This window comes from Megalops cyprinoides, chromosome 3, assembly GCF_013368585.1.
Source record: "Megalops cyprinoides isolate fMegCyp1 chromosome 3, fMegCyp1.pri, whole genome shotgun sequence".
Taxonomy (NCBI): domain Eukaryota; kingdom Metazoa; phylum Chordata; class Actinopteri; order Elopiformes; family Megalopidae; genus Megalops; species Megalops cyprinoides.
Window position 1 is genome coordinate 30,945,076 of NC_050585.1, and position 26,025 is coordinate 30,971,100.

At 39.2% G+C, this 26,025-nt stretch overlaps 1 protein-coding gene across 1 annotated transcript; it reads left to right on the forward strand.

The window, feature by feature from the left end:
- Positions 1 to 1,742: 1,742 nt before the first annotated feature.
- On the forward strand, positions 1,743 to 12,212 carry LOC118774680 (synaptic functional regulator FMR1-like). The gene is made up of 15 exons (XM_036524096.1): positions 1,743 to 2,015; positions 3,643 to 3,695; positions 4,065 to 4,164; positions 4,646 to 4,717; positions 6,743 to 6,891; positions 7,142 to 7,235; positions 7,327 to 7,443; positions 7,882 to 8,052; positions 8,162 to 8,240; positions 8,340 to 8,449; positions 8,560 to 8,649; positions 8,840 to 9,035; positions 9,240 to 9,425; positions 10,624 to 10,706; positions 11,621 to 12,212. Exons 1-15 carry the CDS (start codon positions 1,965 to 1,967, stop codon positions 11,813 to 11,815), a joined length of 1,746 nt encoding a protein of 581 aa, XP_036379989.1. The 5' UTR covers positions 1,743 to 1,964; the 3' UTR covers positions 11,816 to 12,212.
- The last annotated feature ends 13,813 nt before the right edge of the window (positions 12,213 to 26,025 follow it).

Sequence of the window (26,025 nt, forward strand, 5' to 3'; positions counted from 1 at the left end):
AGACTCTCAACTTATTCCGAACCTAATCATGAGGTATGTGTGCTGTGTATTCAAGTTTTTTTTATCCTTATGTATATATCACTTGTAGTTCTACATTAATTAGACCCCTTTTACTTGTACTGTAAAGAGATGTATTTGCATATGTCACACACTGTGGATTGCTCCATAACCACACACATAAATACATACATACAGTAGCCTGGATGACACCCTGGATCCCACTCCAGCCCCAAGGTGCCCCCTACAGGTAAGCAGCTAGGTGTGATTAACACGTCACTGCATACACAAATTCCACACTTAGTGCTCCCTCTGCTGGCTAAGGTAACACAAGTGTACCTTTGCCTACACAACACAATTATTAAATCCCCACCTTTTTCTTCCTTGGGGCCTCTACCCTGGTGCCCAGCTTAGGTCCTTCTCTCACCTGCCTGCTCAGAACACACACACACACACACACAAAGAAGTAAGATGTTCTGTTATCACCACTGAATCAAAACCTGTAGTTTACTGATTCTAGCAGCCCCATCACTGCTCCCACCAACAAATTATACACTGAGAATGTATTTCATAGAATATATATTTTAGCTAAATAAATATTTTTAAATATAGAAAGTATTGCCATTTTGGTATATTCTTGTATTGGTATGTTTTAATTACATTTCCAATATATTCTTGGGCTGAACATATTTTTCATTATATTACAATATATTTCATTTCTGTGTGGGCAATTACACCAAGCCACCCCTAACAAAGTGATATACTCAGTGGTGTTGATCTGAGATGCCATCATAATTGCTATTATTGATACTATACCTGATGCAACTGACCTTTAAGTTACTGCCATAATTCCTGAGAACTTGAACAATGGTACCATGGAAATTTGTGTCTTGACCTCACTAACTACTCCTGTACTTCAATCTGCTTTTTTTTCCTGCAGAACCTCAAGCCAATCCTTACCTTCATCTTTGCTGACCTAGATCCGGCGCAGCTCTGGCTAGGAGCTTGGTCATACACTGCAGGGGGTCTCCTACCTGGGTACCAGACAGTCAGTACAGTACATGAGTCTCATTTCTGTGTTTGCACAGTATGCTGCCTACGCATAATTTAATCCCCAGACAATATCTCTTTTTTTAACACATAAAGACTGATTTTATGCCTGTGCATGGAAAATGCATAGCTCTCCCTGCTATATTAGATCCATCTTATCCTCTGTCAGATAACTTAATGATACCCTTTTCTGACAGTCACAGTTGTCATTTAACTTTGCAGCACAGGAAATTCAACAGAGGAGAGGTGCCTCAAAATGTCTTTCATTGCTCCTTAGGAACAAGTTCAGTACCACTCAGCACCACAGAAGAGGTTGCACACAGGTGCGATGCAAGAACCTCCATCTGCTTGGCTCCCATGGGTGATGGGAGGAGTGTGGTGAGGAAACTGCAAGACTGGAAAGATATTGCTACACAAGAGCTTTGTCTAAACAAGCTGTTCCTATTCAGTCTAGCTAGTTGCAAATGTTGTCTGTTGTCTCTCTAGACAGACAGATAGATAGATAAACAGTTTAAATCAAAATTAATATTCAGTATTGGTTGTCTGATTCCCACCTTGTTTCAGATGTCGCTAGCTAGTTGCAATAGCAACCGCAACAGCAATATCATTCCAGTTTTGAATGAAGGGAGCCCTATCACCTATCACGTGCCGAGGAAAATACAGGAGTCTGTGTTTACGTCAGTGCGCTCTGGAGCAGTTGCCCGAGCTGATTTGTGACATGGATGTTTCGCCTGTATTCATTTAGCCTTCTCGAAAACTGGGCAAGAGGAAAGGTGCATTTATTTAGTCGATGTAAGAACGGTGTCCAAGAGAGGAATCAGGCCTCTCAGGGGACCGAAGCGACATACCGTTAGCTAGCGACAGCTAGCTGCCGTCTAGCATTTAGCTAGCCAACTGGCTAGCTAATTGCGGCAGTCATGGAAGAGTTCGCCGTGGAAGTCCGAGAGACCAGTGGAGCCTTTTACAAGGTAGGCAGCTTGAATATAGCTTGGTGGCTAGGCCCTCTGTCTCTGAAATAATTCCAAATTACAGTTGGTGACGTTTCTTTAAAAGCTAGGGTTTGTTAGTTAGCTACCTAACGTTAGCTTTCTTAGCTGTTTCCCTCATTGGACTGAGGAAAGATGAGCATCACTGCTGCACAGTTAACTAGCTAGCAAGCAAATTGTTAGCTTACCAACATGCAAACATTGGTGAAACACTTGCTACTACTAGCTAGCTGGCTAACTGGCTAATATTTACGGTGTATTAGTTAGCTAGAAAGCCAGGTTTACGAGCTAGATAGCTACGTCTCATAAAGCAAGAATATTCGTTTGGGGTTTTGCCAATAAAAATACCTCTATTATATGGTTTAAAGGTTTGCGCTGTAGGTTGCTAGCTAGTTAACGATTTGCAAGGTCAATTCTCTGCGCTGTTTATGAAATTAAGATTTAATTGGCTAACGTTAACATTTAACGTTAGTTAACATAGATATTCACTTGAGTTTAAAGTTCTTTCTATATCTAGGTAGCTAAGTTGTGTCATAAAGCAGCTCCCGAGTAAGGTGTATTACATTTGAAATACCGTGTGCCTGGCTAGTTTAGCTATTACGTTATCAGGTCTTCTAGTAATATATTCTAGCGAATGAACTTTGTCTATGACATCTGTTGATTTTTACCCGAACCTATATGGATGATGGTATTGATGCTGATATTTCAGCCTACATAATTTGTATCTGAGTGGCCTTGCAATTATGGAAATGTTTACTTGTTACTAAAAAGTGATAGATTTCATTAGGAATTAAGTTTGCCAAGACCACCAAATATGTCCACGTTTTACTGACACACAACGTTAACATATATAGTAGGCACAGCATTGCCACTGTAACTTAGCTGGCTAACGACTGCATTCCAGTTCATAGCTAAACGCAGCAGACCTAATTTAGTAAAGAAACTTTGACACTTGGCTGTGTAGGTGTTTGCGAGATTGGAACCCTGCACGACACTGACTCTTGTAGATGGCTCGACCCAACAGAAAACAGCTTTGTATAGAGCTAGACTAGTACCTTAAGCAGTGGCTCAGGCTTTCAACAGTCTTACCTTATGGTGCTGAATTATTTTACAGTAGACTTCCTGTAATTGCCTAATGGATAATGGCAGATTTATTTGGAGTAACTGTAACATAAGTTTAATCGGAATTATTTCTATAATTCATTTTTATTACATCAGTCCCTGAAATTGAGTGCATTTGGTGTGGTGAATATGTACATGGACCTTATATTATAATGCATTGATTTCATCTTTCCCTGTCATTCTCAGTTGGAGGGAGTCAGCTTTGAACTGATTAGATGTTGTGCAGTTGTGTGTCCCCCTTATGGGGAAAAATCAAAACAAAAAGCGCATCAGTGTATCAAGGAAAGAGAACTATGTAGCACCAATCAGGTTTTTTCAGTTACGCATAGTATGGATTACTAACATCGTACACTTTGCATGGAAAGGCACTTTAGTGAGAAATGCATTCTATTGGTAAGCCAATATGTGTGTGGTAGCCCAGAACCAATTTTAAAGAAGTGCATAGAATGATTGCCTATTTGTACTGATTAAATTGCTTTCATTTCAGGCATTTGTGAAGGACGTACATGACGATTCTGTCACTGTGACATTCGAGAATAAGTAAGTATTGCATGCGTAATGTTGCCTTATCTTTTAAGCCTGTGTTTTTGTGAAGCTGTGTACAATTGAATTGTACCCTAATACTTTCTCAAAACGTGTGCTGTGTCGTTTTGCTGTAATGATACTTTAAGTTGAAAGTACAGTATACCTTTTGCGTTAACACTGATTTTTTTTTTTTTTTAAATGCTGTTCATGGTTGCCTGTTAGGAATGGATGTGATCATTGAAGACACATAAGTGCATTAGCAGTAGGCCATGTTCGGGCCCACGTTGTGATGAAGATATTCCATGACCATAGAAGAGTGCTGGTTAATTTTCCTGCTCGGCTCTTTCACTTGTTAACGAAGTGGGCTGCTTTGTTTTTCTCCAGTTGGCAGCCAGAGCGACAGGTTCCCTTCCACGATGTTCGTCTTCCCCCACCAACAGGTTTTCACAAGGACAAAGTGCTGAACGAGAGTGATGAAGTTGAGGTAGGTGTTATAAGTGAGGGACAGGGACTTACAATTTACCCAGGATAACTGCAAGCGTGTGCAGAAATTCTAAAATAAATGAATGAGTTTCAATAGGTGTCGCTCTGTAGCCTAATTTCAGGAAAGGTGCACATGATACCATTGGCTGTAGTACTCCATCCATCCAAGTAGCTTTCCTTCTGTCTGACAATGTAAATCTGCGAATCTTGATGTGTTTTAAGGTGTACAGTGAACTCTTAAGATAATGGCAGAATGTTTTCAAAATGAAATATATAGGAAGCAAATTATGCTAGAAAAATGCAATTCACGTGTGTGGTATTGTGCAGATAAATCGGGATATTCAAGTGTATTTTACTGGATGAAGTTTAAAAAGTTGGTTGATTTCAAAGAATGTAATAGTGATACAGGAAAACCGTATCTCCCAGTCTACACCAGCCCCTCTTGACTGACTGCATATGACGCACATGGCTTGTGTTAATAGGTATATTCCAAAGCCAATGAGAAGGAGCCTTGTGGATGGTGGTTGGCGAAGGTACGAATGATGAAGGGAGAGGTAAGCACCTTGCAAAGACAATTGCCTCCTTTTTTACATTATAAACATTATAATCCCTTTACACTCTTTGCTCTTTTATTAAGGTCTGTTTAGTCAAATACTTTTTATACACTTATTCACCATAAGAAATACCAAGAAATGCGATTTCAAATGCTGTGTGCTTCACACATTTGTGGTAATGCCATAGAAATCTAAAACTGTTAACATGGTTATTACAAGTTCATGCCATGTAAAAGGAGTGCCCTTCTCCAAAAGCTGTACTGTGAAATTACAGCAATGTGAGAAACATGTTCCCGTCTGAAATTGATAAACTTCAAAGTCACACCAACTTGAAAACTAGCAACCTGCCCCACCCATAGAACACTTTTGTACCATCAGACACATTAAAAAGTGTGCATTTTTTCCGCTGTGAACAGCGCTTTTACATTTGGCTTATTGAAAATGTAAAAGGTATGAGGGGACATCTCCTGATTTCTCATAAATAGCATGACAGACACGTGCATGGCTTTTCTGTAACATCGTTGTTCACCCTCACTCTAAGCTTACGTGTGGCGCCAGTGAGAAACAGAGTTAAAGAGAAAATGACATCCTTTCCATGACTGATGAAAGTGGTATAGACTGAAGAAAACAGAATATCTTTGGAAAAATAGTTCTGTTCTATGAAGGAGTACTTGTGTGCAGTGTAATGGTCAGCCAGTGAACTTGGCATACCCATGTGATATGTGACCTCATTGGAAAGCAGGCACTCAGCTTTGATGCGCCTGCTGCTGTTGGCTGATATGATAGACAGTCCATGAAAAATTGCAGTGTTGCATAGTGGGCCACTGCAGCGCTAGCTCTCCTTGTAAGTAGATACGCCTGCTGCTATGATTGCAGAACAGATAATTCTGACTGAAGAGATGGGCATGTTACAGGCTGTAAAAATGTCACAGGCACACATTTTGTGTGGTTTACATTTGCCTGTGAACCTTTTTTAATTTAAACTTAAAATGGAGCAGGTAAACCTGTCGCTTTCTCTTGCAGGCAGCGTTTTCCTAACAAAACCAAGTGCTGCCATATGTATAAATACATAATTATATTTGCTAACAACTGTAATATTTCCTGTATGCCAAAATTGTGTGATCCTCCAGTTCCCATACACCTCAGCACCTCATACACCTCCCAGCTTACTGCGCACAAAACCGCACTGCCCCCCCGCCTCTTTATCATTGTTCCATCACGTACCAACCATGCTGTAGCCAAGTAAGTAGGGAGAGAAATCAGCTACAAGCAGTGAAACATTTTCTTGCTAAAATAACAGAATGCAAACAAACATCCTACATACACAGATTAAATGTGATGCAGAAGTAAGATAAAAGTACATGTATAATAGGGATGCAATGGAAAACCTTGTTGGTAAGAGCAATAAAAGATGACAAGGTATGTTAAAAAGGGGGTAAAGTGATGAGCAGAACACAATGGTGAATCTGAGCATGAAAAAGTCCATTATGGACGTGTGGTGCTAATGGCTAGGAGGTGGGATTTCATTGGCACGGCAACCGACGGGACCGTCACATGGCATAACAGTAAAGAACAACACAGCTTAAAAATGGAAAGACTGAACTTTAAAGCATTTACATTGGATATTTTTAAATTTAAATTGTAAAAATGCCAAATTTTAATTGGAAGAACAACTTTAAAAACATTTTACAACTGTAACAAATGGCATGTTTCAGTACGAGATGTCATACAGTGTTATTATATGGGTAGGGATGCTTTTAAATGTTTAGTAATATCTGTAATACATAAATGTTGACAGTAGTATATAACAGCCAGCCCATAGAATGTAATGGAGTTCTTTTTCCCCTGACTTGCATCAAAGGTGCCCATCTTTGCCATACAGAAATATCACTTTGGTATGTTATTGCTAACATGCCTAATGGATTACCTTTTTTCTTTTTGAGATATTGTAAGACAACATCTATATAGATGCATTAATCAGTGGTAATGTGGCATGTTAATATTTCCTTATCACTTTTTTTGCAGTTTTATGTTATAGAGTATGCAGCCTGTGACACCACCTTAAATGAAATTGTCACATTAGAACGACTACGTCCTGTGAACCCTCACAAGCCGGCTACGAAAAATGCCTTTCTCAAAATCACACTGGATGTGCCTGAGGACCTACGGCAAATGTAAGCATTCATCAAGGATTCTGGCCATACCACTGGTGGAGGTGTCTTGTTTGTGATAGATGAGACCTCAGTTAATTTGCATAATAGTAGTCAATTTGTCATGTAAAGTTTACAAGGACTTTCCACTTTTGAAGTCTTGTCAATAGCACCTTGTAAACTGTAATGTTTGATGCAAATTTATTTAAGGCTAATGAATCAAGGGCTTCTGTCTGTCATGAAATTTTTGTTTATAGTTATAACTTTTTTTAAGGTGTGCAAAGGATTCCACGCATAAAGATTTCAAAAAGGCAGTTGGAGCCTTCCGTGTGAAATACGATTCGGACAAAAAGCAGCTTGTTCTTCTGGTAGGTTTTGTTTAACTTTTACCATTTTAATTCCTAACTTATGGCAGCACATGACTGAATTAATTTTTGTCTTTTTTTACTCTTTTTCAAGTCTGTGAATGAAGTCACTACCAAGAGGGCGGCGATGCTGACCGACATGCATTTTAGGAGCTTGCGCACAAAGCTATCTCTGATGCTGCGGAATGAGGAAGCAAGTCGACAGTTGGAAGTAAAAAAAAAAAAAAGAAACAGCTGTACTCTAATGATTTGTGAGAACTGATAAAAAGTGACTTGTGTGTGTTTTAAGGCTGGGACCAAAGCATTGAAGATTCATCCAGTTTGATGAAACCATGAGCTAAATAGGGTTGATTGGTTAAATATGTTTGTAGTAGAGTAAACCTTTTAGCTCATATGTCATTAGTTCAAGCAGTACTTCACTGGAAATGTCAAAACTCATTAAATGCTGTGTTACCTTATTTTAGGTAATTTAACAATGTACAAATTTTGAGACGCTCAGCCAAACCTGAATCCATCTAAAAATATCAAATCTGAAATGGTACCCAGGATCTTGTGCATCTTTATTTGTAATCGTCACATACATACAAATTGTCAGGTTTTTTATGCATGTGCAATTCTGCAGTTCCAACCCTCTGCTTCATGTCCCCAGAGCTCCAGGCAGCTGGCATCCCGTTTTCATGAACAGTTTGTGGTTCGAGACGACCTGATGGGGCTGGCCATTGGCACCCATGGTGTCAACATCCAGCAGGCCAGGAAGGTACCTGGGGTGACCGCCATTGACCTGGATGAGGAGACATGCACATTCCACATCTACGGAGAGGTCGAGTCTCACTAATGTGTCCCCCCAGCGTAGCACGTTGTGTGTATTTCTTTTCATCTGGTCATTTGATCTTTCATTTTCTGCTCATATCAATTTATTATAACTGCAGGACCAAGAAGCAGTGCAAAAGGCAAGAAGTTACCTTGAATTCTCAGAAGATGTACTCAAAGTACCCAGGAATTTAGTAGGTAAATTGGAAGTCTTCCTGTCCTATGTAGAAACCAGTACTTTTTTCTCCAAAGCCTTAATGCAACATAAGCAGTGACTTTGTGTGTTGTTCTGTGCAGGGAAGGTCATTGGCAAAAACGGAAAACTAATTCAGGAGGTTGTGGACAAATCTGGAGTCGTCAGAGTTCGCATCGAGGCAGAGGGCGACAAGAAGACCTCACAAGACGAGGTCTGTACATGTCAGCAGGTTGATTTGGTGCGGAAACCCCATGTAGGCCTCAGTTAATGGGACAAATGCAGTTCTTACTCTCCTTGTCTCTGTGCCCTGTTCAATGGCAGCAAGGCCTGGTCCCGTTCGTGTTCGTGGGAACAAAAGAAAGCATTGCCAATGCCCGCGTTCTTCTCGACTATCACCTGAATTACCTGAAGGTGAGGGGCCTATCTTGCGATATGTATTCAGACACCAAGTTAGAGAGGGTCTTGTTGCGGTTCTGTAATTGTGAAAGCGTCTGCACCCCGCGGGTACAGCCTGGGTTTGTGCATAGGGAAGAGGAGCGATGAGCTTGCAGACTGAAACATAACAAGCACAAGGCTGACTGGTGGCGTGTCGCTCCTCAAGGACGTGGACCAGCTCCGTATGGAGAGGCTTCAGATCGACGAACAGCTTCGACAGATCAGCGGGGGGCCCAGGACATCTGCGGGACGTTCCGATAAAGAGAAGGGGTTCATCGCAGACGATGCTGTGGGACCCTCACGGGGCAGGAAGCCTTTTGGACGAGGAGGGCGTGGTAGACGAGGACTCAGCTTTGCATCAGGTATGCCTCAGTGATAAATGACAGTGAACTGTACTCCCTAGGATAGATATTATAACGGCCAGATTTTGACTTTTGGTAGATGTTTTTTTTTTTTTTTTTTCTGCAAGTCTACTTCATAAAGTAAATGAGAATTTAAGATACAGTAATGAAAATGAGTAGAGTAAGGCATTTGAAAATGATCTGCAACAATTCACTTTCATTTAGGCACTAACTCTGAAGCCTCTAACGCATCAGAGACAGAGATGGACCACAAGGACGAGCTAAGCGACTGGTCCCTGGCCCCTGCTGATGAGGAGGGCGGAGGGTACCCCAGACGAGGCGATGGGCGCAAGCGGGGTGGGGGCCCCCGGGGGAGAGGGGGCAGGGGGAGAGGAGGCGGTGTCTACAAAGGTCAGTGATCTCATCCTCACTGTTACCTGTTATTTTATGTACAGTTACCTGGGACTGTACTAATAGAATGCTGGAGATCTATAATATTTGACTAACACATTTAGTCAATTTTCAGTTGAATTCATCATCTTGATCCACAAAAGAATCACTAAATTTGAATCATAGTTTCAAGTGACACTGGGTATGAATATACTTTCAGTTTAGGTTTTTCAGATATTTTCTGATTGGTACTTACAGAATACATGTAGGGTTCTTGCATAAGTTTCATTTCAGATGTCATATATTTGAAAAACATATGTACCCATGTTAAAATTCAGTATCATTACAGGGTTGCAAAGAGTTCAGATATCCATAAGTCTGCCTTCACATCATGAGCATCGTTTTTTCAATTGCATATCTTAACACACTCAAAGACCCCAAACTCCTACCTTTTGCAACTCAGTTTTTCCAAGGGTATAACTTCTCATATGAAAGATCCCCTTTGGCAAGTTTGATCCCCAGTAGTTTGTCATGACTTGAATATAGTAAGTCTTGGTGGAGTGTAGAAATTATAATGTTAAGCCCACACAGGGAATTCCTGTCCATGCATGGCATTTAAATGAGCAAATGCAAGTCTCACCCAAATTTAAGTCTTTTCCCCAGTGTGAATTACAAATTTTCAAAAAAGTACTTGAGAGCTGTTGATAATACGATATGGTATGTTTACTTTTGTCTTGTAGAGCTGGATTTGCAATCAGTGAAAGAATCCCTGTTTCCCATATGACATTAGTCAGGCATGGTTTTAATCCAACCAATTGTGCAAACAGCTAAATGCATGATGGCAAATGCAGTCAGTGTGTTTGTGCACACATTGCATCACATTTTGCTGTGTATTGTCTTGTTTTCTCAGCAAAGCATATTTGAGAATCATAACAGCTGTCAGTCATCTCAAACCAAACAAATGTGTGACTGCGTAACAGAGCAAATACCAGCAGTAGGTGAAAATGAGTTATTATTGAGTTACTTATTTTCATTTATGAATAAATAAAATGCTTTTTTGATGTTTTACAAAAATTTGGGGCCACATTTCTAAATGTGATGACCCACTTTGCCTGTAAAATAGTAGGGGAAGGACTGCCTTTCATTTGATAGTAACCTATGAGGACTGCTATGCCGGAAATGTGAATTTTTTATTTGTTTATATTCATTTGTCTTTAAGGGAATGAAGACACACAGTGGAGTGAGTCCTGGTTACATAATTCCAGAGACACAAAACAAAGGCCACAGGATGACTCACTGCAGGTAAAATGCAAAAACCACCGTTGTGTCATTCCTCTGTGCTTGCATCCTCTACTTGTATCCTCTAGGTTTACGTGACTGTGGATGTGGATGTAGTTTCAACAGAGAACCACTAGGTGTCAGGCCTTCACCTTTGAAGATACTACGGTACCAGAATCACAAGGATTCCATTTTTTGTCATTCTGTGGATCAAATTTGAAATAAGGAAAAAAAGATGCGTCATTGTCTAATTTTGATTCATGCCAGATTTCAGATTTCTTCCACTAAACATGGAAATGTTATGTTTTGTTCAATGGGTTCACTTTCTAACGTAATCATTTACCTTGAATTTTGGTTTCATAGGTTCGTGATAGCAAATGTAGTCAAAAATTATGTTTTAAAAAGCTTGTAATTTTCCTTTTAACACTTTACTTGCCAGATGCAGAAGCCATGGACTAAGCACATACCTGATTACATTTCACTGTTTGCCTAACTGTCTATGTATCAGTGAATTACATATCTTTACATTTTGCATCAGGTTTGCATTGCATTTGTTTAGCAGATGCTCTTATCCAGCACAACTTAAGTAGCTTGCAGTGTTTACATATTATTGATGTATACAGCTTGATATGTACTTAAGTAATTCAGTTTAACTGGTCAAAGGCACAACAGCAATGCACTACTAGGGAATCATACCACCACACTCTGCTGTACTCCACAGTGCTATGCTACACTGGTGCTGTACATACTACCTAGTATTAATTTATGTCAATACAGGCTGAGTAAATTGCAGAAGGAAAAAACATTAGCATCCTACCCAGGATGGAAATACGCGTGTGTCCTTCAGCACTATGACTCTACAGCCAGTTCGACTGTCAGCTTCAAAGTCCTGTACCTTGAGCCAGTGTGGTCCTCATCTGCTCTCTCTGGGACAACAGGTCCGAGTCAACGGCAACAACGAGAGGAGTATCCGCAGTAAAGCGCTTCAGGGCCCCTCAGCCGACGGAGGAGCGGGAGGAGTCGGCGGTGGTGGCGCCGGGGGCCGGCAGAGACCCCCAAAGGAGCGAGCGGCGAAGAAAGAGAAGCAGGACAGCCCGGAGCCCCCCAGAGGGCTGCTGAATGGCGTGTCATAGAAACCGCCTGACACCAGCCTCCTGCAGCGTTCCCCTCATCCGCCGGCTTCTTCACTAGACACCGTTAGCAGGGAGGCTGCAAAATTGAAAAGGAGCACATTCTCTGACTGACTGATATCGGCTCCCGCAGTGGATTAGGAGGTTTACTGGATGTCAGCAGGGACGAATGCAGGAATGCTTGGAAGTTTGTTTAAGGTTGGCAGTGAGAGGGAGGAGAATATTCTGATTGAACTGAACAATTACAAACTGTAGGGCAAAGTGTAAAAACATTCTCAAAGGTTAGGGTTTAATACTTTGTGCTCCATAGCATTTGAAATATTTCAGATTTTTTTTCCAACCATAAGGGTTGTCGAACAAGCACTCGACATCAGCATTGCTGCCATTAGCATGGTGTGCATGTGTCCTGTGCAGTCTGTGAACCGGGCAGTCTTGCAGTGGAACCCCATTATGATGTGAAGTCACAACTGCTGCGTCATTAGCAAAAAAAAAAGAAAAACAAAGGAGCCAGCTCCTGTCTTACCTGTGCCTTTCCTCTAGTGTTCTCTCATCTAGATGCGCCAATCTGGGAAGAGGATGTGGAAAACACTACAGTAATATTCATGTATGTCTGTTAATCTGTCCCGATGGACTTTTTTTCTGCTCATGCATGCATTACATCTTTTTTATTATTTTTGTAAAAAAAAAAAAATAAATAAATAAATAAATAAAAAGAAGAATCCACCTAGAAACATTTTACTCTTTTTCTTGCACTGAGAGATAAAATCAATGCATATAAGTAGGGAAGAGAGACAAGCAAAAGTAATTTTTATGTGTGATTGTTTAATTCCCCTGCTGCAATCACACTTTTAAAGACTGTATTGGTAGAGGCAGGCAGAACCTATTTATAAAGCATTCTGTAGGTGGTAAATATGTAAGAATATAATTTTGGGCAAGTGCCCCGCTCAAAAAAAAAAAAAAAAATCATAATTTTGTCTCATGTCAGACTCTTGATATCGAGGTACCGCTCAATGGAGCAGGCCATCTTGAGTGCTTAGACGGCATGCCTGTGAAATTATATTGTGATTGTGTTTTTTTTTTTTTTACTTGATTTTTGTTTTACCTTCACACCACAGCTATTAAATGACAAATCTGTGGGTAAACTAGACCTAATTCTTGAGTTGGCTTTGAAAAGAAGTTTTCAGAACTGTTTACTTCTCTCTGAAAACATGACATGATTCTTCCTTTTCCCAGGGACCTCATTTTGAATTTGTCCTTGCAAAGGATGTACTGCATCACACATGACCTTCATACAGTATATTTGCTTGGGCTGCGTAGATTGTAAATGAATGAATTGTTGCGGTTTAGTGTTTAATGGCCACTTGAGGCCCTCAGCAATTTCCTGTTGTCTGTGAGAATTGTATAAAAATCCATTAAAAATCCTAATTCCTGTTTTGCTTCCCCTTTTCCATTGAGAACCTAAAGGGAGAAATTAAGTTTAATTCCTTGTAACTTACATATGATCCGTGTTAATTAAGGTTAGTTTTAATTTTAAAGACACGTGGCTGTTCTAAACCCTCTAAGAGGTCATGCATTGTCTGATTTTGTTTTGTATTATTACTAGTCTGTAGCATGTAATGTCATGCAACTATTAACATTCACTTGAAAGTCACAGCTGATTTGACTTTGGCCATCTTTACATGTCTGTCAAAATTCTTCTTCTTGTGGCAGATGTTTCCTGTCGTAGGTGCTTAAGACAGTATACAGAATAACTTACAAAGTTGTCTAGCAAGAATTTAGACATGGTTTTCTGGAGTGAGATCCTGGTGGTAAATTAAATAGTTTGCTTTTGAACACTAATTACAACAAAAGCCAACAGAATGAAGTTTCACTTTTTTGTCTTTTAAGATCTCTCTGTGTATGTGTTTGAAAGTAAATTTTGTCATATATAGTTCGGAGATCAGGCTAGCAGAAGACTTTCTGTCAGGCTTATTTTGGGCCTGTATTTATAAACTTAACAAAGTAGGGCTTAAACTGTGTTAATCATTTTTATACACATGGTGGTGCTCATTTGTATAGGCGTCAGCTGGACACATTTAACAAGTGTTATTAATAAGTGACCTAATTCAGCAGAATGGAGAATAGCAACACCATGCCTCGACAGATGTAGAAAAACCTTCTGTAGTTTTATTAAACGTGCTTCGGTTAGTGGGTACATTGACAAGTTGTTGCACTTCACTCTTCCAAAGGACATGAAATCTCATCTTGCCAAACACTGATTTCTAGTCGTTTATTTTTGGAATGTATACAGATTTGAGATAAAAATGGTTTTATGCACCCTTTGACGGCTGTTTGTGGTTTACAAACAAAAATGGAAATACTGTGGGTCACCAAAGTGGAATGGGATTTACGCTACTGCACTTTGGGCAGTATTTCCGTTGTACATATTAGCCAAACAGATTTTATGTTGATTTTTGTTTTACGTTTTGTTATAGTGCAATATATTTTGTATGCGAGCAGTAAAAATAAACTTTGATCTTCTTCTATCTCGAGTTTCTTCTTGGAGTCATAAGATTATGAAATTTTAAACCGACAAGACATTTGTTTAACAAAATGTGATGCTTCGGTCCAGAGCCACTCTGATACAGTTGTAAAAACAAGTAAATGTCATTGAAGATATCATTTTCCTTTTTTTTTTTTATCAGATCCCATTTTCCTTGACTTAGATCAGTATTGGTTGTCCACAGAGTAATCTGCATTTCTACCATCCATCCACCAGGTGCCGCCCTTGTGTTGTTGGAGCAAAGGGAACATGTAGGTGTCTGTGCTCTCTGGCTGCAGAGCCGGTCCCTGTTGAGATGTGAACTGTCTCTCTCTATAGTCCAGACATGCCTGACATAAGCCTCAGCGGCTTCTCCTCAACTTCTGCAAAATGATACACCCCAATTAAACTCTGCAAAACACGGAGCCTCTCCCAGTGCTGACAACAGAATTAAAGCTGTCATCCGCGTGGTGCAGAGACTGACCTAGTTTCACTCCCAACAGCAGCAGAGACATAAGGAAGCCTGAGATAGCCCTTGCATTTTCTCTGCTGATGCCACTAAGTGCCTTCTTTTATCCCCCCCGCCCCCGACATCACCATCACCACTACTCGACTCCCAACCTCAATGTACATGTCTGCCACAGAATAATTAACCAATGCAGAGGAAATTAATGACAACACTTAAAATTGTGCCTAGAGTACCATTTAATTAGCATATAATGACAGACATTGTACATTCATTAAAGTCTATTATTAGTCAAATGGGTATTCAGCTCCATTTAACTCATACTGGTGTTTTACAGAAGCTTATAAATAAGAGCAATGGTCTCTGAACCCTTTTAATACATATGCTGTGTTGAAATGTGAATATATTTAAGAGATGGCTCCATGTTGATACCTGACTGAGAGATGTCTGTTTGTAAAGACAGCAGGTGGTGTACAATGAAATCAATTTCTCAGAAAAGTATGCATAAAAACCTCTTCAGTAGAATATGTTACATTTGTAGTGGTGACATTTTCCTGTGTCCTTGGTATTTTTCTCCAGAATATCTTCAAAACTTTTTTTTTTCCAATAGCCAGAATAGCATCTGAAAGATTCCACTAATCATACAGTAAGTGTGTTAGTTTGGAGTCTGGTTACTTCCTGTCAGTATCACTAGGATTTCCTTTCTAAAACCCTTAAAACGATGCATTTCAGGAGCTCACTGAATGGAACGTCCTTGAAGTATCGACTTCTGCTTGACTCTAGTTTCAAAAAAGGTTTTTTTATTATTCCATCACATTAACTGTCCTGTCGTGTCCATCGTGCGCAGTGTGTTTACTTCACTGAAAGACATTGTCCACATCCATAATTATCTTTCCTGAAGCATCACCTTGAAATAAAAAAACATGAAAATTACACATGTAAGGCATGATATTAAGTGTTTTATAAACACAAAAACGTCTTAATTTGCAAGTTAATTCATTTCTAATTCACTGAAAGCTGTTATTTCAAAAGTACATAAAATAAAATGACAGAAATCCATCAGCACTGGTAAACATGAATATACTACAAGCCACTGCACTGTAAACAGATATACAAAGGTGAATTACTTGCATTGTGGTGAATGCCAAGCCTTTCGGTTGAGCTGTGCTTTGTCAAAAGGAAATAAAGTCTATCTCAGTTTGTCTCCTCACTATTTATTCCTTTTTTATCAGTATTGTGTTTCCCCTCTGTAGCTACCAAAACTGTATGTGTGCTGGTCAAAAGACTTGAACATTCAGTGGGATTTTATGCAGCTCAGTCTACCTGTTGTCACACTATACATGCCAGTTGTGATTTTTCTCTGCAAAGCCAGTGGTGTTTAGGCTAACATACTGTACCACACAAACTTAGAAATTGGGATACCAAATGTCACCCAAGTAGGATTGCAATTACACATGCATTACCAAACATGCTAGTTTCTAGCTAGCTCATCTAGAGGTATTAGAGCACAGAACTCAACTGTAATTTGTATAAAATCACCTGTAGAGAATTTTCACTTTAGAGTTTTCACCAAGCTACCAATCTATTTCTTTCCACCTTTCCTACTTCCGTTGTTGGAATTATGTGTGGTATGTGTTTGTGAAAGGATCAAGTAAATACTTATGTTTCTCAATAGCTCCACCACTCTTCATCTTCTGCGTGTATTTTTGCTTCTGTTTTGGCAGTCATGCACAGCTCATGAAACCCAACACTGGATGTGATTGTGGGGGAAATTGTAACTTGCCAGAAACTGAGTTGCAGCTTTTTTGGTGTTTTCATATGATGTTGATTATATGCACAGCTTTTAGGAAATTTACAATTTCCCCATACTTGCAAGAAATAAACTTTCTGCTGGGCAAATATGGTTGTGCAAACATTATGATAGTATTGACCCTGAAAATCTCTGGTCAGCACTGCATATTAGTATGTGGTTTGTGCATAGTGGTAATGCCATTGTTTGGTGATGGTGAAAACTGAGGCAAAGAAAACTAGATCAATAAGAGAAATGATAGACTCTCAGTATGGTGTTTTTTTCCGTATTCAGCCATTTTCCTTTATTCTCTGGATCGCAGGGTCACATAAGATTTAGGTGCAGCTGGAGCCAAGGAGTAGCCCAAAGGCTTCCCTATTATTTGTGCCAAATATGCAGGTTTTCATCATGGAAAAACTTGAAGCTGATATTTAAAACTGATATTTTTACAGACTGAACCATTCATTGTTCAGCTTTCATTAGAACAAAATTAAAATTTGGTTATTTGAATTAAAACAGTCTCATCTTGTTTATTATTCTGTTTCATGGTGCAGCTTTTCTCATTTTAATAAGTGTAGAAATTTAGAAATGTAGCCATAACATTCCCTCACCATTACAATGGAATGGGGTGTTCTAACAAAGAAGCCCAAACAACACAGACCACAAATTAGCTTATTTAGTAATATATTCTTGAACTGTTTAAATTCCTTCATATAATTAATTAGCTAGTTGATTTTGTATGGTGTGTAACTTCACACCTCACTCATAACATAGCATGTTGCAGTATATACACTGCCGGAGGCTCTACATATTACAGGTTGATAGACACATGGATCTCAAAACACCTGTGTAATTTTAGAAGCAACTTTCACATTTCAGTTTGTTAATTTGAAATCATCTGGAGAATATATAATTAATTGTGTCAGTGTCTTTATTATGTAACAGTCCCTGTTACTAATGCTTCCATAACTTGGTTGTAAAATGCACTTGTGGAGTTTTATCAGCTTAATTGTGACCTGATGGCTTTCACCTGTTTATTTCCATTAATTACTCCCAATTAAACAGCACTGTTTTAGTTGTGCATGGTTGGTTGTGTGTTTTTTCAAATCTTATTTATACTGTCCCTTGTCTTTTCAACCGACCATTTAATTTATTACTGGTTGTTAGAATTTCTGTGATGAGAAACTGCTCTCCTCCAAATGGATCAGGACTTGTCTATCATGTTATCCCACTGACATTCTTTTAGCAAACCACTCTCCCCTAAATCACTTTCCATCACTTGTCACAGAGAGGAGGAAGCTTACTAGCTGGCTTTGCTCTCCTGCTGTAGTCCATGTAAGATTAGAGAGTTTAGTTTGGTCAGTAAATATCTGGCAAAGAATGGATGTTGTTAAGATGTAGATGCACCTCAAAGCAAATGTAGCAGCCTTTTTGTTTGACTTGTTTCTTAGAGCCTGGCCTGCCTCACATTATTTCTGCAGTCTCTGCAGTATCTGCAACAGGTTGAAGTACTCCTGTTTACTCACTGCATAGGCTGATAATGACTATAAAAGTTTAATGGCAAATAAAAAATAGTGGCTCCAACTATTAGTCCTGAACCCAGGTATTATCACAGTTTGGGATGCTTTTAAGTTCTATCTCAATTTCTACATTTGCACAGACTAGTTATTTTTCCTTTGGGTAGGTGTATTGCTAGTAGCAATTTGCTATGAGAACTGACAGGCTCTGGGGATAAGAAGCTGTTGCTTTGACAGGCCAATAGTTAAACAGGTGTCCATTTGTCAAAATCCTGTAAGTTTCATGGCTGTGTAATAGTTGTTTGTTTGTTCACTATAGGCCCATAATAGTGAATTCTTTCTGACTGAAAAAAGGTTGACCAGTAAGCAATGTTTCAGAGTGTTTTCTTTCTGCACCCAGGGGTGTTGCTTTCAGTTTTCTTTTTTGTCCCCTTAACCAGTTACAGTATGGTCTGGTTTTTATTCCAACTTGGAATAAATTTGGAGTAGAATTTTTCTTGTACTGCCAGGATAAATGACTATCACCACTCACTACATTTTGTACATAACTACACGACAATGTGGATCTGGCATAAATCACTGTAGGTAAAATGTTTAGTTTTCTGGTGACACCTCTCCATATGTGAAGACTGTGAAGTCATTGAACACTGTCTGACTGTGGCGTGTTATACAGGGAATATATGGCTACTTCTGCTCACTCTCCAACCACCCCGACACTTGTCTACGAGAGCATGCCGCTGGTGCCATCCACATTAGCATGCATGACATCTCCTGCCCTGCTGAGAACTGAGAGGGGCTTAGAGGAGATGATGAGAGTAATGACTCACAGGATCGAGTAGTGGAAACAGCGTTTCTGTACACACACCCTCAGCCGTCACCATCACGTTGCTTCGCCTCCTAAAGCTCTGTCATTCTGCCAGATTGTGGCAAGACCATCTTCATCACAATAAGACTAAAGTCACTTAACAATTCCACTTGTGCAGCAACCTTTAGACTACATTTAGAATAGCAGCTTAATCAAATAAAACTGCACATTTGAGCAAGGAGTTGTATTGTCCAGTTATTTAGCATATTACTATTAACTTTCTCTAGTAGAATACAGAGTACTTTCCCCAAAGACTGTTGTCCAGGTTTTTATAGGGATGAATAATGGGAGAAGTGGGAGCAGTTTACATGACATCATCTTTTGTGCTGGTTTCATGGATTTGTTCATGTCCTCATGGATCAAAGCGAGCAAGTGATAAAAGTACAAGTGTATTTCATTTGCATATCCTACACTGTGCATTTCACTCTGTATGGAATATAGAGCTACATCAGTAGTTTGTATTATCCCAGATGTCCTATTTTCATTGCTGTATACTTCAAAAGTGAGTTCAAGATACATTTTGAGAATGTAACACTGTGAAGCATGAGTGGACTGAAAGTTTAGAGATAGGCAGATCAGTGGACCAATTGTCTTGCTGAACTGAAAATATTAGTATTGAAAATATAGTATGAATTTTGGTCTTTTCCTCATGACTAATGGGATGCTTTCTGTAAAGCTCCTTTAGACTGTGGTAAATAAGGCCTTTGTACTATTGCAACATTTAGTAAAACAAAGAGCCCTTGTTAATCCAGCCGTAGGCTACCAGCGCTCTTAGCAGCGCAGTCAAATTCAATTTGTGCATTTGTGAAGCTATTTTAATACTAATGTCAGATGCTTGTCTCCTAATGCATTTGGATTAGCATGACGCCTTCTATTTCTAATGAAGCATCAATGTTGCAATTCAATCTGATACCTCTTTGAAGAGGAAACCATGCCACAGAATGGGAATTTCTCTGCATCATTTACACAAGAAAGCTACTATATGCAGTTAACTAACATTAACAACTATATTTATACTGTGTGTCAGCGAAGAAAATTAAGGATGTTCCAGGGAAAACCTTTTTTTATTTTACCTCTTTTTTAATAATTTAAATATATTTCCCATGCCCCTGTCTGACTTAGAAAAGAGAGAATTAATATTTTTGTTTGCTTTCCCTTGAAACCCCCACAGGTTTGTGTTTTGACTACAGACTACCTATCAATGTACGCGTTGTCTGGCATCTGATTTACTATTTCAGTTAAATACAGTTTACCTATATCCCACAAATGGAAGATGGTATGAGGTATTTTGTTTTTTGACTATTGACTTTATATAAGGTTCTAAGTATTGCATGGACATAAAGTGTTAATAATATGATTGTTTTCAGAAGAATTGTTTGCTGTAAATGACAGAATTGGCAGGATCTTCTGTAGGTTTAATTATTCTCTATTTTCAGTGTGAAGACCTGGCCACATGCTTGGACCACTTAACAAGGGAAGTAGGGTAGTTTGGAAACAGGGCAATGCATTGAGAGGAAGTATTTTTCAACACGTTGATCTTTTCAGTATCCCTTAAAAACTGCTTTGGATCAGACTTTTGTAAGATCTGGCAGCAACAGTGCATTTTATGTAAAAATCGCATCCATGACCAGCTTCCACCTAAGAAATTTTTCCATGTGTAGTGAGGGATCCATTTTAGCCATGTCTGAGGAACAACTGAGATATAGTAAAAAGAATGAATTGTGCATAAAGTGCAGGTGGAATTGAAAAAGAAAGGAGGTTGTTTGAGGTTGCATGCTCAATTTTATGCAGCATAGGACACTGGGTAAAAGGCCACTTTGGAGATTATCTGTCACTCCAATTCGTGCACAAGGTTTTTTTTGCATCATGTCCTCCTTTTTAGCAATTGTTAAACAGCAGCTATGGCCAGTTACATTGGTTGTGGCATCACTTATTTAGAGGCCGTAGACACTTTTTTTCCATGTTTGAGAGACAAATCTCTGACTTGAAATGTGGATCAATCTCAGTCTGCTGATGGTAATGTCTCAGGACCAGAACAGCTTTAGAGAATCACTTTGCAATAGTGTTACGAAAAATTATTGTTTGGGTTGTTTAGATTTCTGGAGGTACAGATGAATTTCACAAATTATCAAAAATTGCAGAAAATAACCATAGTCCTCAAAAAATCAAAACAACTGTAAATAAATCATTATAGATATAGGCTGTAACCTATGAAACATTAATGAAATACTTAATGTCCATTGCACTGAATAATGTACTGAAAGTGCATTACAATAGTGCACATACTTTTCATTTATATATACACACACACATACATAAATATATATATGTATATATATATATATAGAACCACTTAGAGCCACTATTTGTTTGGCTGTAAATTCTCCATCACATGCCTAATCTAAATTCTTTGTGAAATTTTCTTCTGAAATGCTCATTTATGAAAGTATATAAGAGTCTAAAACTGCAACATCAATGTCCCTTTGAAAGACAGATTATGATATGTACCCTTTGTTTCAGAAGGCTATTCTCTAATGCACATTACTGCCTGCATGCTGCCGGGCTACATCACTATTTTGCTCAGTGATAGGCTTTTCAAACAAAACAGCTCGGGTATGTCTCTTAATAGACAGTGGAAGAAATACAGGGAGGCAATAGAGCATTTTACACAGAAGCAAAAGAATGTTGAGGGAGATGGTCTCTGATTTTACTACAAGGGTGCCTGATTTTTCACAGGTTCCAAACCACGGTGCAGTCACAGAGCACAAATATTTTGTCAGAATTGCAGATGTAAATGTGCTCAGAGCAGACATTCAGATGCACTTTAGAGCACAGCTCAACAAAGGCTTTATTTTATGTGCAAATTAAGGACGTTCAAAGTGCATCAGACAGTTGTAGCATTGTTCTGTAAAAGCTCTGTGAAAAGTGTGTCAGTGTTTTTTGTATTGGGAGGAGAGACCCCTTTTTAAACTATAAACAATGGCAAAGTTGTGAGCACTTTGCTTTTGGGCATGGCATCTTTACGTGGCCTTTACATCCTGAATCCCATGTGGAAGGTAATTAGCAAAACTACACATATTAGCTAAACTACACATAACAGTGTAGATACATCCATAGGCTGCCATCCTCTTCTGAGCTTTGACTACATTCATATGTAATACATATTAGAGTTTTTGGTCTCTAAACATTAAGTACAAGAATAAACAAGAATAGCATTTTGTCATTTTGATGTAAACAACATTTGTGTCAATGTGAGTGAATTTTAAATTTTCTTTATGTATCAGTTACATGGGGTGTGCTCACATGTAAAGTGACGATGTGACTAAAACAATGTAGGTAATATTACCTCACAAAAACTTAACAAGCAGTATTCCAGATCAAGCCCAAATAGTGTTTCTTTTGTGTAACTTGGCCCTTTGTTTTTTCAGCTGGCTGAGTTGTGATTGCTTTTAATTTGATGTGTTGCAGTTAGCTGTGAATTGCTAATGTAGATCTGGGGTGTTAAGGCCTACCCTTTAACCTTGATACCTGTCAGGAGTTCACATACAGGGCTATGTTGTTAAGTCAGAAATGATAGGGAGTGTATTACAGAAATGTTTTTGCAGCTTGTTCAGGTTATATTGCTCCATTAACATTATTATTAACATTAAATGGTTTTGGTGTGGAGTTAGCTACCAAGCAAGCATTCGCAACCAAGATTTCCATCATCTACTTTCTGTCAAGGGCAGAAAGTGACTTGCAGTTGGGCATAATTAACAGCTGTGTCTATTGGCCGAATATGAGGAGAAAACAATGATGAGAAACATAAACACGAGTACCAGAACATTTGTGATTAAGGAAAATTAAGATCCAGAGAAAGAAAAATATAAACCCATAAATTTGTGGATGGAATTCTGTCGTCCCGATATGCATTTTAGATTTCATCATTTATTTGTAATATGAGAGCAACAACAAGAGCGGTCCATGCTGTTCTTTTTAATTTAGAATTATGATGTGCAGCAAATCTACACTTAGGCAAGCTGGAGACATTTTGGAAAAAAACAGCCAATGAGATCAATACATGAAAAGTGACAGATGGGAGCAAGCACACACACATACAGTGCCTTCCATATTTATTCATAGCCCTGATTATGACATTAAACACATGATTTAACAGAAAACTATACATAATGGATTATATTTTCCCCTTTAAAATGTAAAATGTTAAAACTTCATAGCAATTTTATTTCAGAAATCACAAGGGTCATATTTTATTCTTATAATGTTTTAAGAGGTTCTGACACTTCTCAGAGGGCTTTTGACCATTCCTGGCTCTACTGTAGGTCCTTCAGGTCTTCAGTTTTTTTCTATTCTTCTTGAGGTCAAACCACAAATGTTCAATTGTACTGAGGTCTGGAGATGAAGACAGCCAGTTGAGAACATTGATTTTTGCTCAGTTAAACAGTTCTGTGTGGATCTGGAGGGATGCTTTGGATCATTGTCATTCTAGAATGTCCATTCTCAGCCAGACTTGACCTTCTTGGAAGGAGAGCTAAGGTTTTGGCTAAAATGCCCTGGTGTGTGTTCCCCTTCACTCTTATACTGTGTGTGCTCTGCTTATTTGCACCATCTCCTCTGTGACAAGCCTCTGTCCTCTCTTAGTGCCCAGTGCTACACTAGCATCTAATAGCAAGCTACCTGTGGTGAAAGTGAAGAAGACACAGTGTCATATAATCCATGAGCTATTCAGAAAAGCAGGTAAAGAATCAATTCAATGCAATGAAAAATAATGATTACCTTCGAGCAAAGGAGATGACGAACAGCAGAACGGATGGCACTAGGGCTATTCTCTGAAAAGCAGTCAGGTAGTTTGCCCTGCAAGTATCAATTAAGATGTGTATGTATTTGGATCTTGAAATTAATTTGAACCTTCTGGAAAGAAATAAGTGTTTGCAAATGATCCCTGGGGAAGTGCTTAAGTGGATATGCCAAGTACACACTGATTCGGTGGGCTTCACAAGTCATGTTTACAAATGCATTTTAAGTCCAAACAAACACTTCCCCTGGGTTTATTTTGCACTCAGCTTACCCTTATTGGCTGTAATGATCATGTTCTCATTCCGTGGTTCTACACAATAACACCATAGCATGAGCAACATGAATAGGCTGATGATGACTCTGACTTGTTCTCACCAGGGAGGAGTGTTGCAATCCATCTGTATTTACAAGCAGTGATCACGCAACATGATACGTGCACTCAAGCTAATTGCATCTGATTTGTTGAGTGTCATAGACCTGCATCCATTTCACTTGGTTAGCATGGTACTGCTGTTGTACCCTCCTCCAGGCTATACACATGTTAGGATAAGACTATAATCTCCTGCTCTCCTGTGACTTAAAGAGTAAATAAATTCTCAAGATAGGGGCTGTCTTATGTAACCCATGGTCCTTTTTTACTGTTGCCAAGCTGTGAATCACTAGTCATCCTCCACATTCTTCAGGTAGAAGTGCTCTCTTCTCCATTCAAGCCAACAGCAGCAACATGAGATCTAGTATGAAGAGCAATTTTTTTTACCCCACACAGGAGATGCAAAGAAAGCATTGTCTGGCAGGGTCCAGCAGGGGGCACTCCTCCATCAGAACTAAATGATGTGGCTGCCCACCCTCAGAGGAGGTGGAACTCAACATTGCTCAGTGCACACAATACTGTGCTTAATGACTGAGCTATTGTCTGCTGAGACTAACAGATAGAAAGCAGAAGCAAACTAACACACGTACACACACACACACACACACACACACACACACACATACACATACACAGTGTTGCAATGAGTCAACAGACTTAAAGGTTCAGAACTGAGTGATGGACAGCTTTTTATATGGACTGCTCCTAAATAAAGATATTTAGTATAATGTGCCAGTTTGCCTCAGGAATCCAAACAATTTTCAGTCTTGTTGGACATTCTGTGAGAGCCTTACCAGTAGAACATAATATTCAGGGTCAAGCTGTCTCCTGCCATCTGTCCTGACAGTGGTTTGCGATGTCAATGAAGGGCGAGTCCCTTCCAAGGAAAGTGGAGACTGCGACTGCAATCAGAGAGTGGGTGTAGTCTTACTTCCTCTCTGTGTCATCCGCCTTCATTACAGTGCCGCTCCTTTATGCATCACTTAACTGTAATAATCATCGCTCACGCCACAGAACTCCCCGCCACAAGAAATAGGACCCACTTTTTGCTTTGTTTATATGTTTAATCAGAGTCGACCGCACAAGAGGAGGCAGAGAGAACTAATCATCCACATATAAGATGTGTCCCTCAAGATGGCAGACAGACAGACAGAGGAGAGAGAGAGAGAGAGAGAGAGAGAGAGAGAGAGAGAGATGAGAAAACCTAAACCCCAATCTAGCTTCAGTTTTGTCAACTTTTCCAGAGGAATGTGATCCAAAACCAACATAGAAATAGATGGTGAGAACATGCATGGAGAAAAGGTGCACAGAGAATTCCACAAGGCTAACAAGTCCATATAACCGAGGGCACTCAGATGCATACTCAATAGATCAGTACCATAGAGCAGACAGTGCAGTTTTCTGTTTTGTAACCCACAACTATAGACCAACACAGTAACTCTTGGTCTATCTGGTGGTTGCATAGCCTACAAACTGCATCCTCATCCTAAAGATATTCTTTTTGCTGTTGTTATTGCTGTTGTGATTGTCATTTGTCAGACTCTCTTATCCAGGATGACTAGGACATTATTAGTACAAACCAGAGCAGATCTACTATAATAAACAGACACTCAGTTTCAGCATTGCTTCTGTCCTCTGTCTAGGAGGCTCTGGTTAGAAACAAGAGATTTCAAAGGATATTCATATTCACTTTTAGCTTCAACAATGACATTAACAGAACGTTCAAGCTGACAGTCTGGTCCATATTTTACAAATCTGTGATAGCACTGTGTGAAGTGTGAAATATACATAGAGCCACAACAGCAAATGCTAACATGAAAAACTGTTGCTCTCATAAAACTCAAAACCAATATGTTGTTACTGCATAGTTATACAAGGCAAACCAACT

What these genes read in the sequence shown, in the direction of transcription:
- LOC118774680 (XM_036524096.1), top strand. Translation starts at nt 1,965, where the DNA reads ATGGAAGAGTTCGCCGTGGAAGTCCGAGAGACCAGTGGAGCCTTTTAC. An exon ending in AAGCAAGTCGACAGTTGGAA is followed by an intron (nt 7,444 to 7,881) that starts GTAAAAAAAAAA and finishes TCATGTCCCCAG; the next exon opens with AGCTCCAGGCAGCTGGCATC. An exon ending in CATTCCACATCTACGGAGAG is followed by an intron (nt 8,053 to 8,161) that starts GTCGAGTCTCAC and finishes TTATAACTGCAG; the next exon opens with GACCAAGAAGCAGTGCAAAA.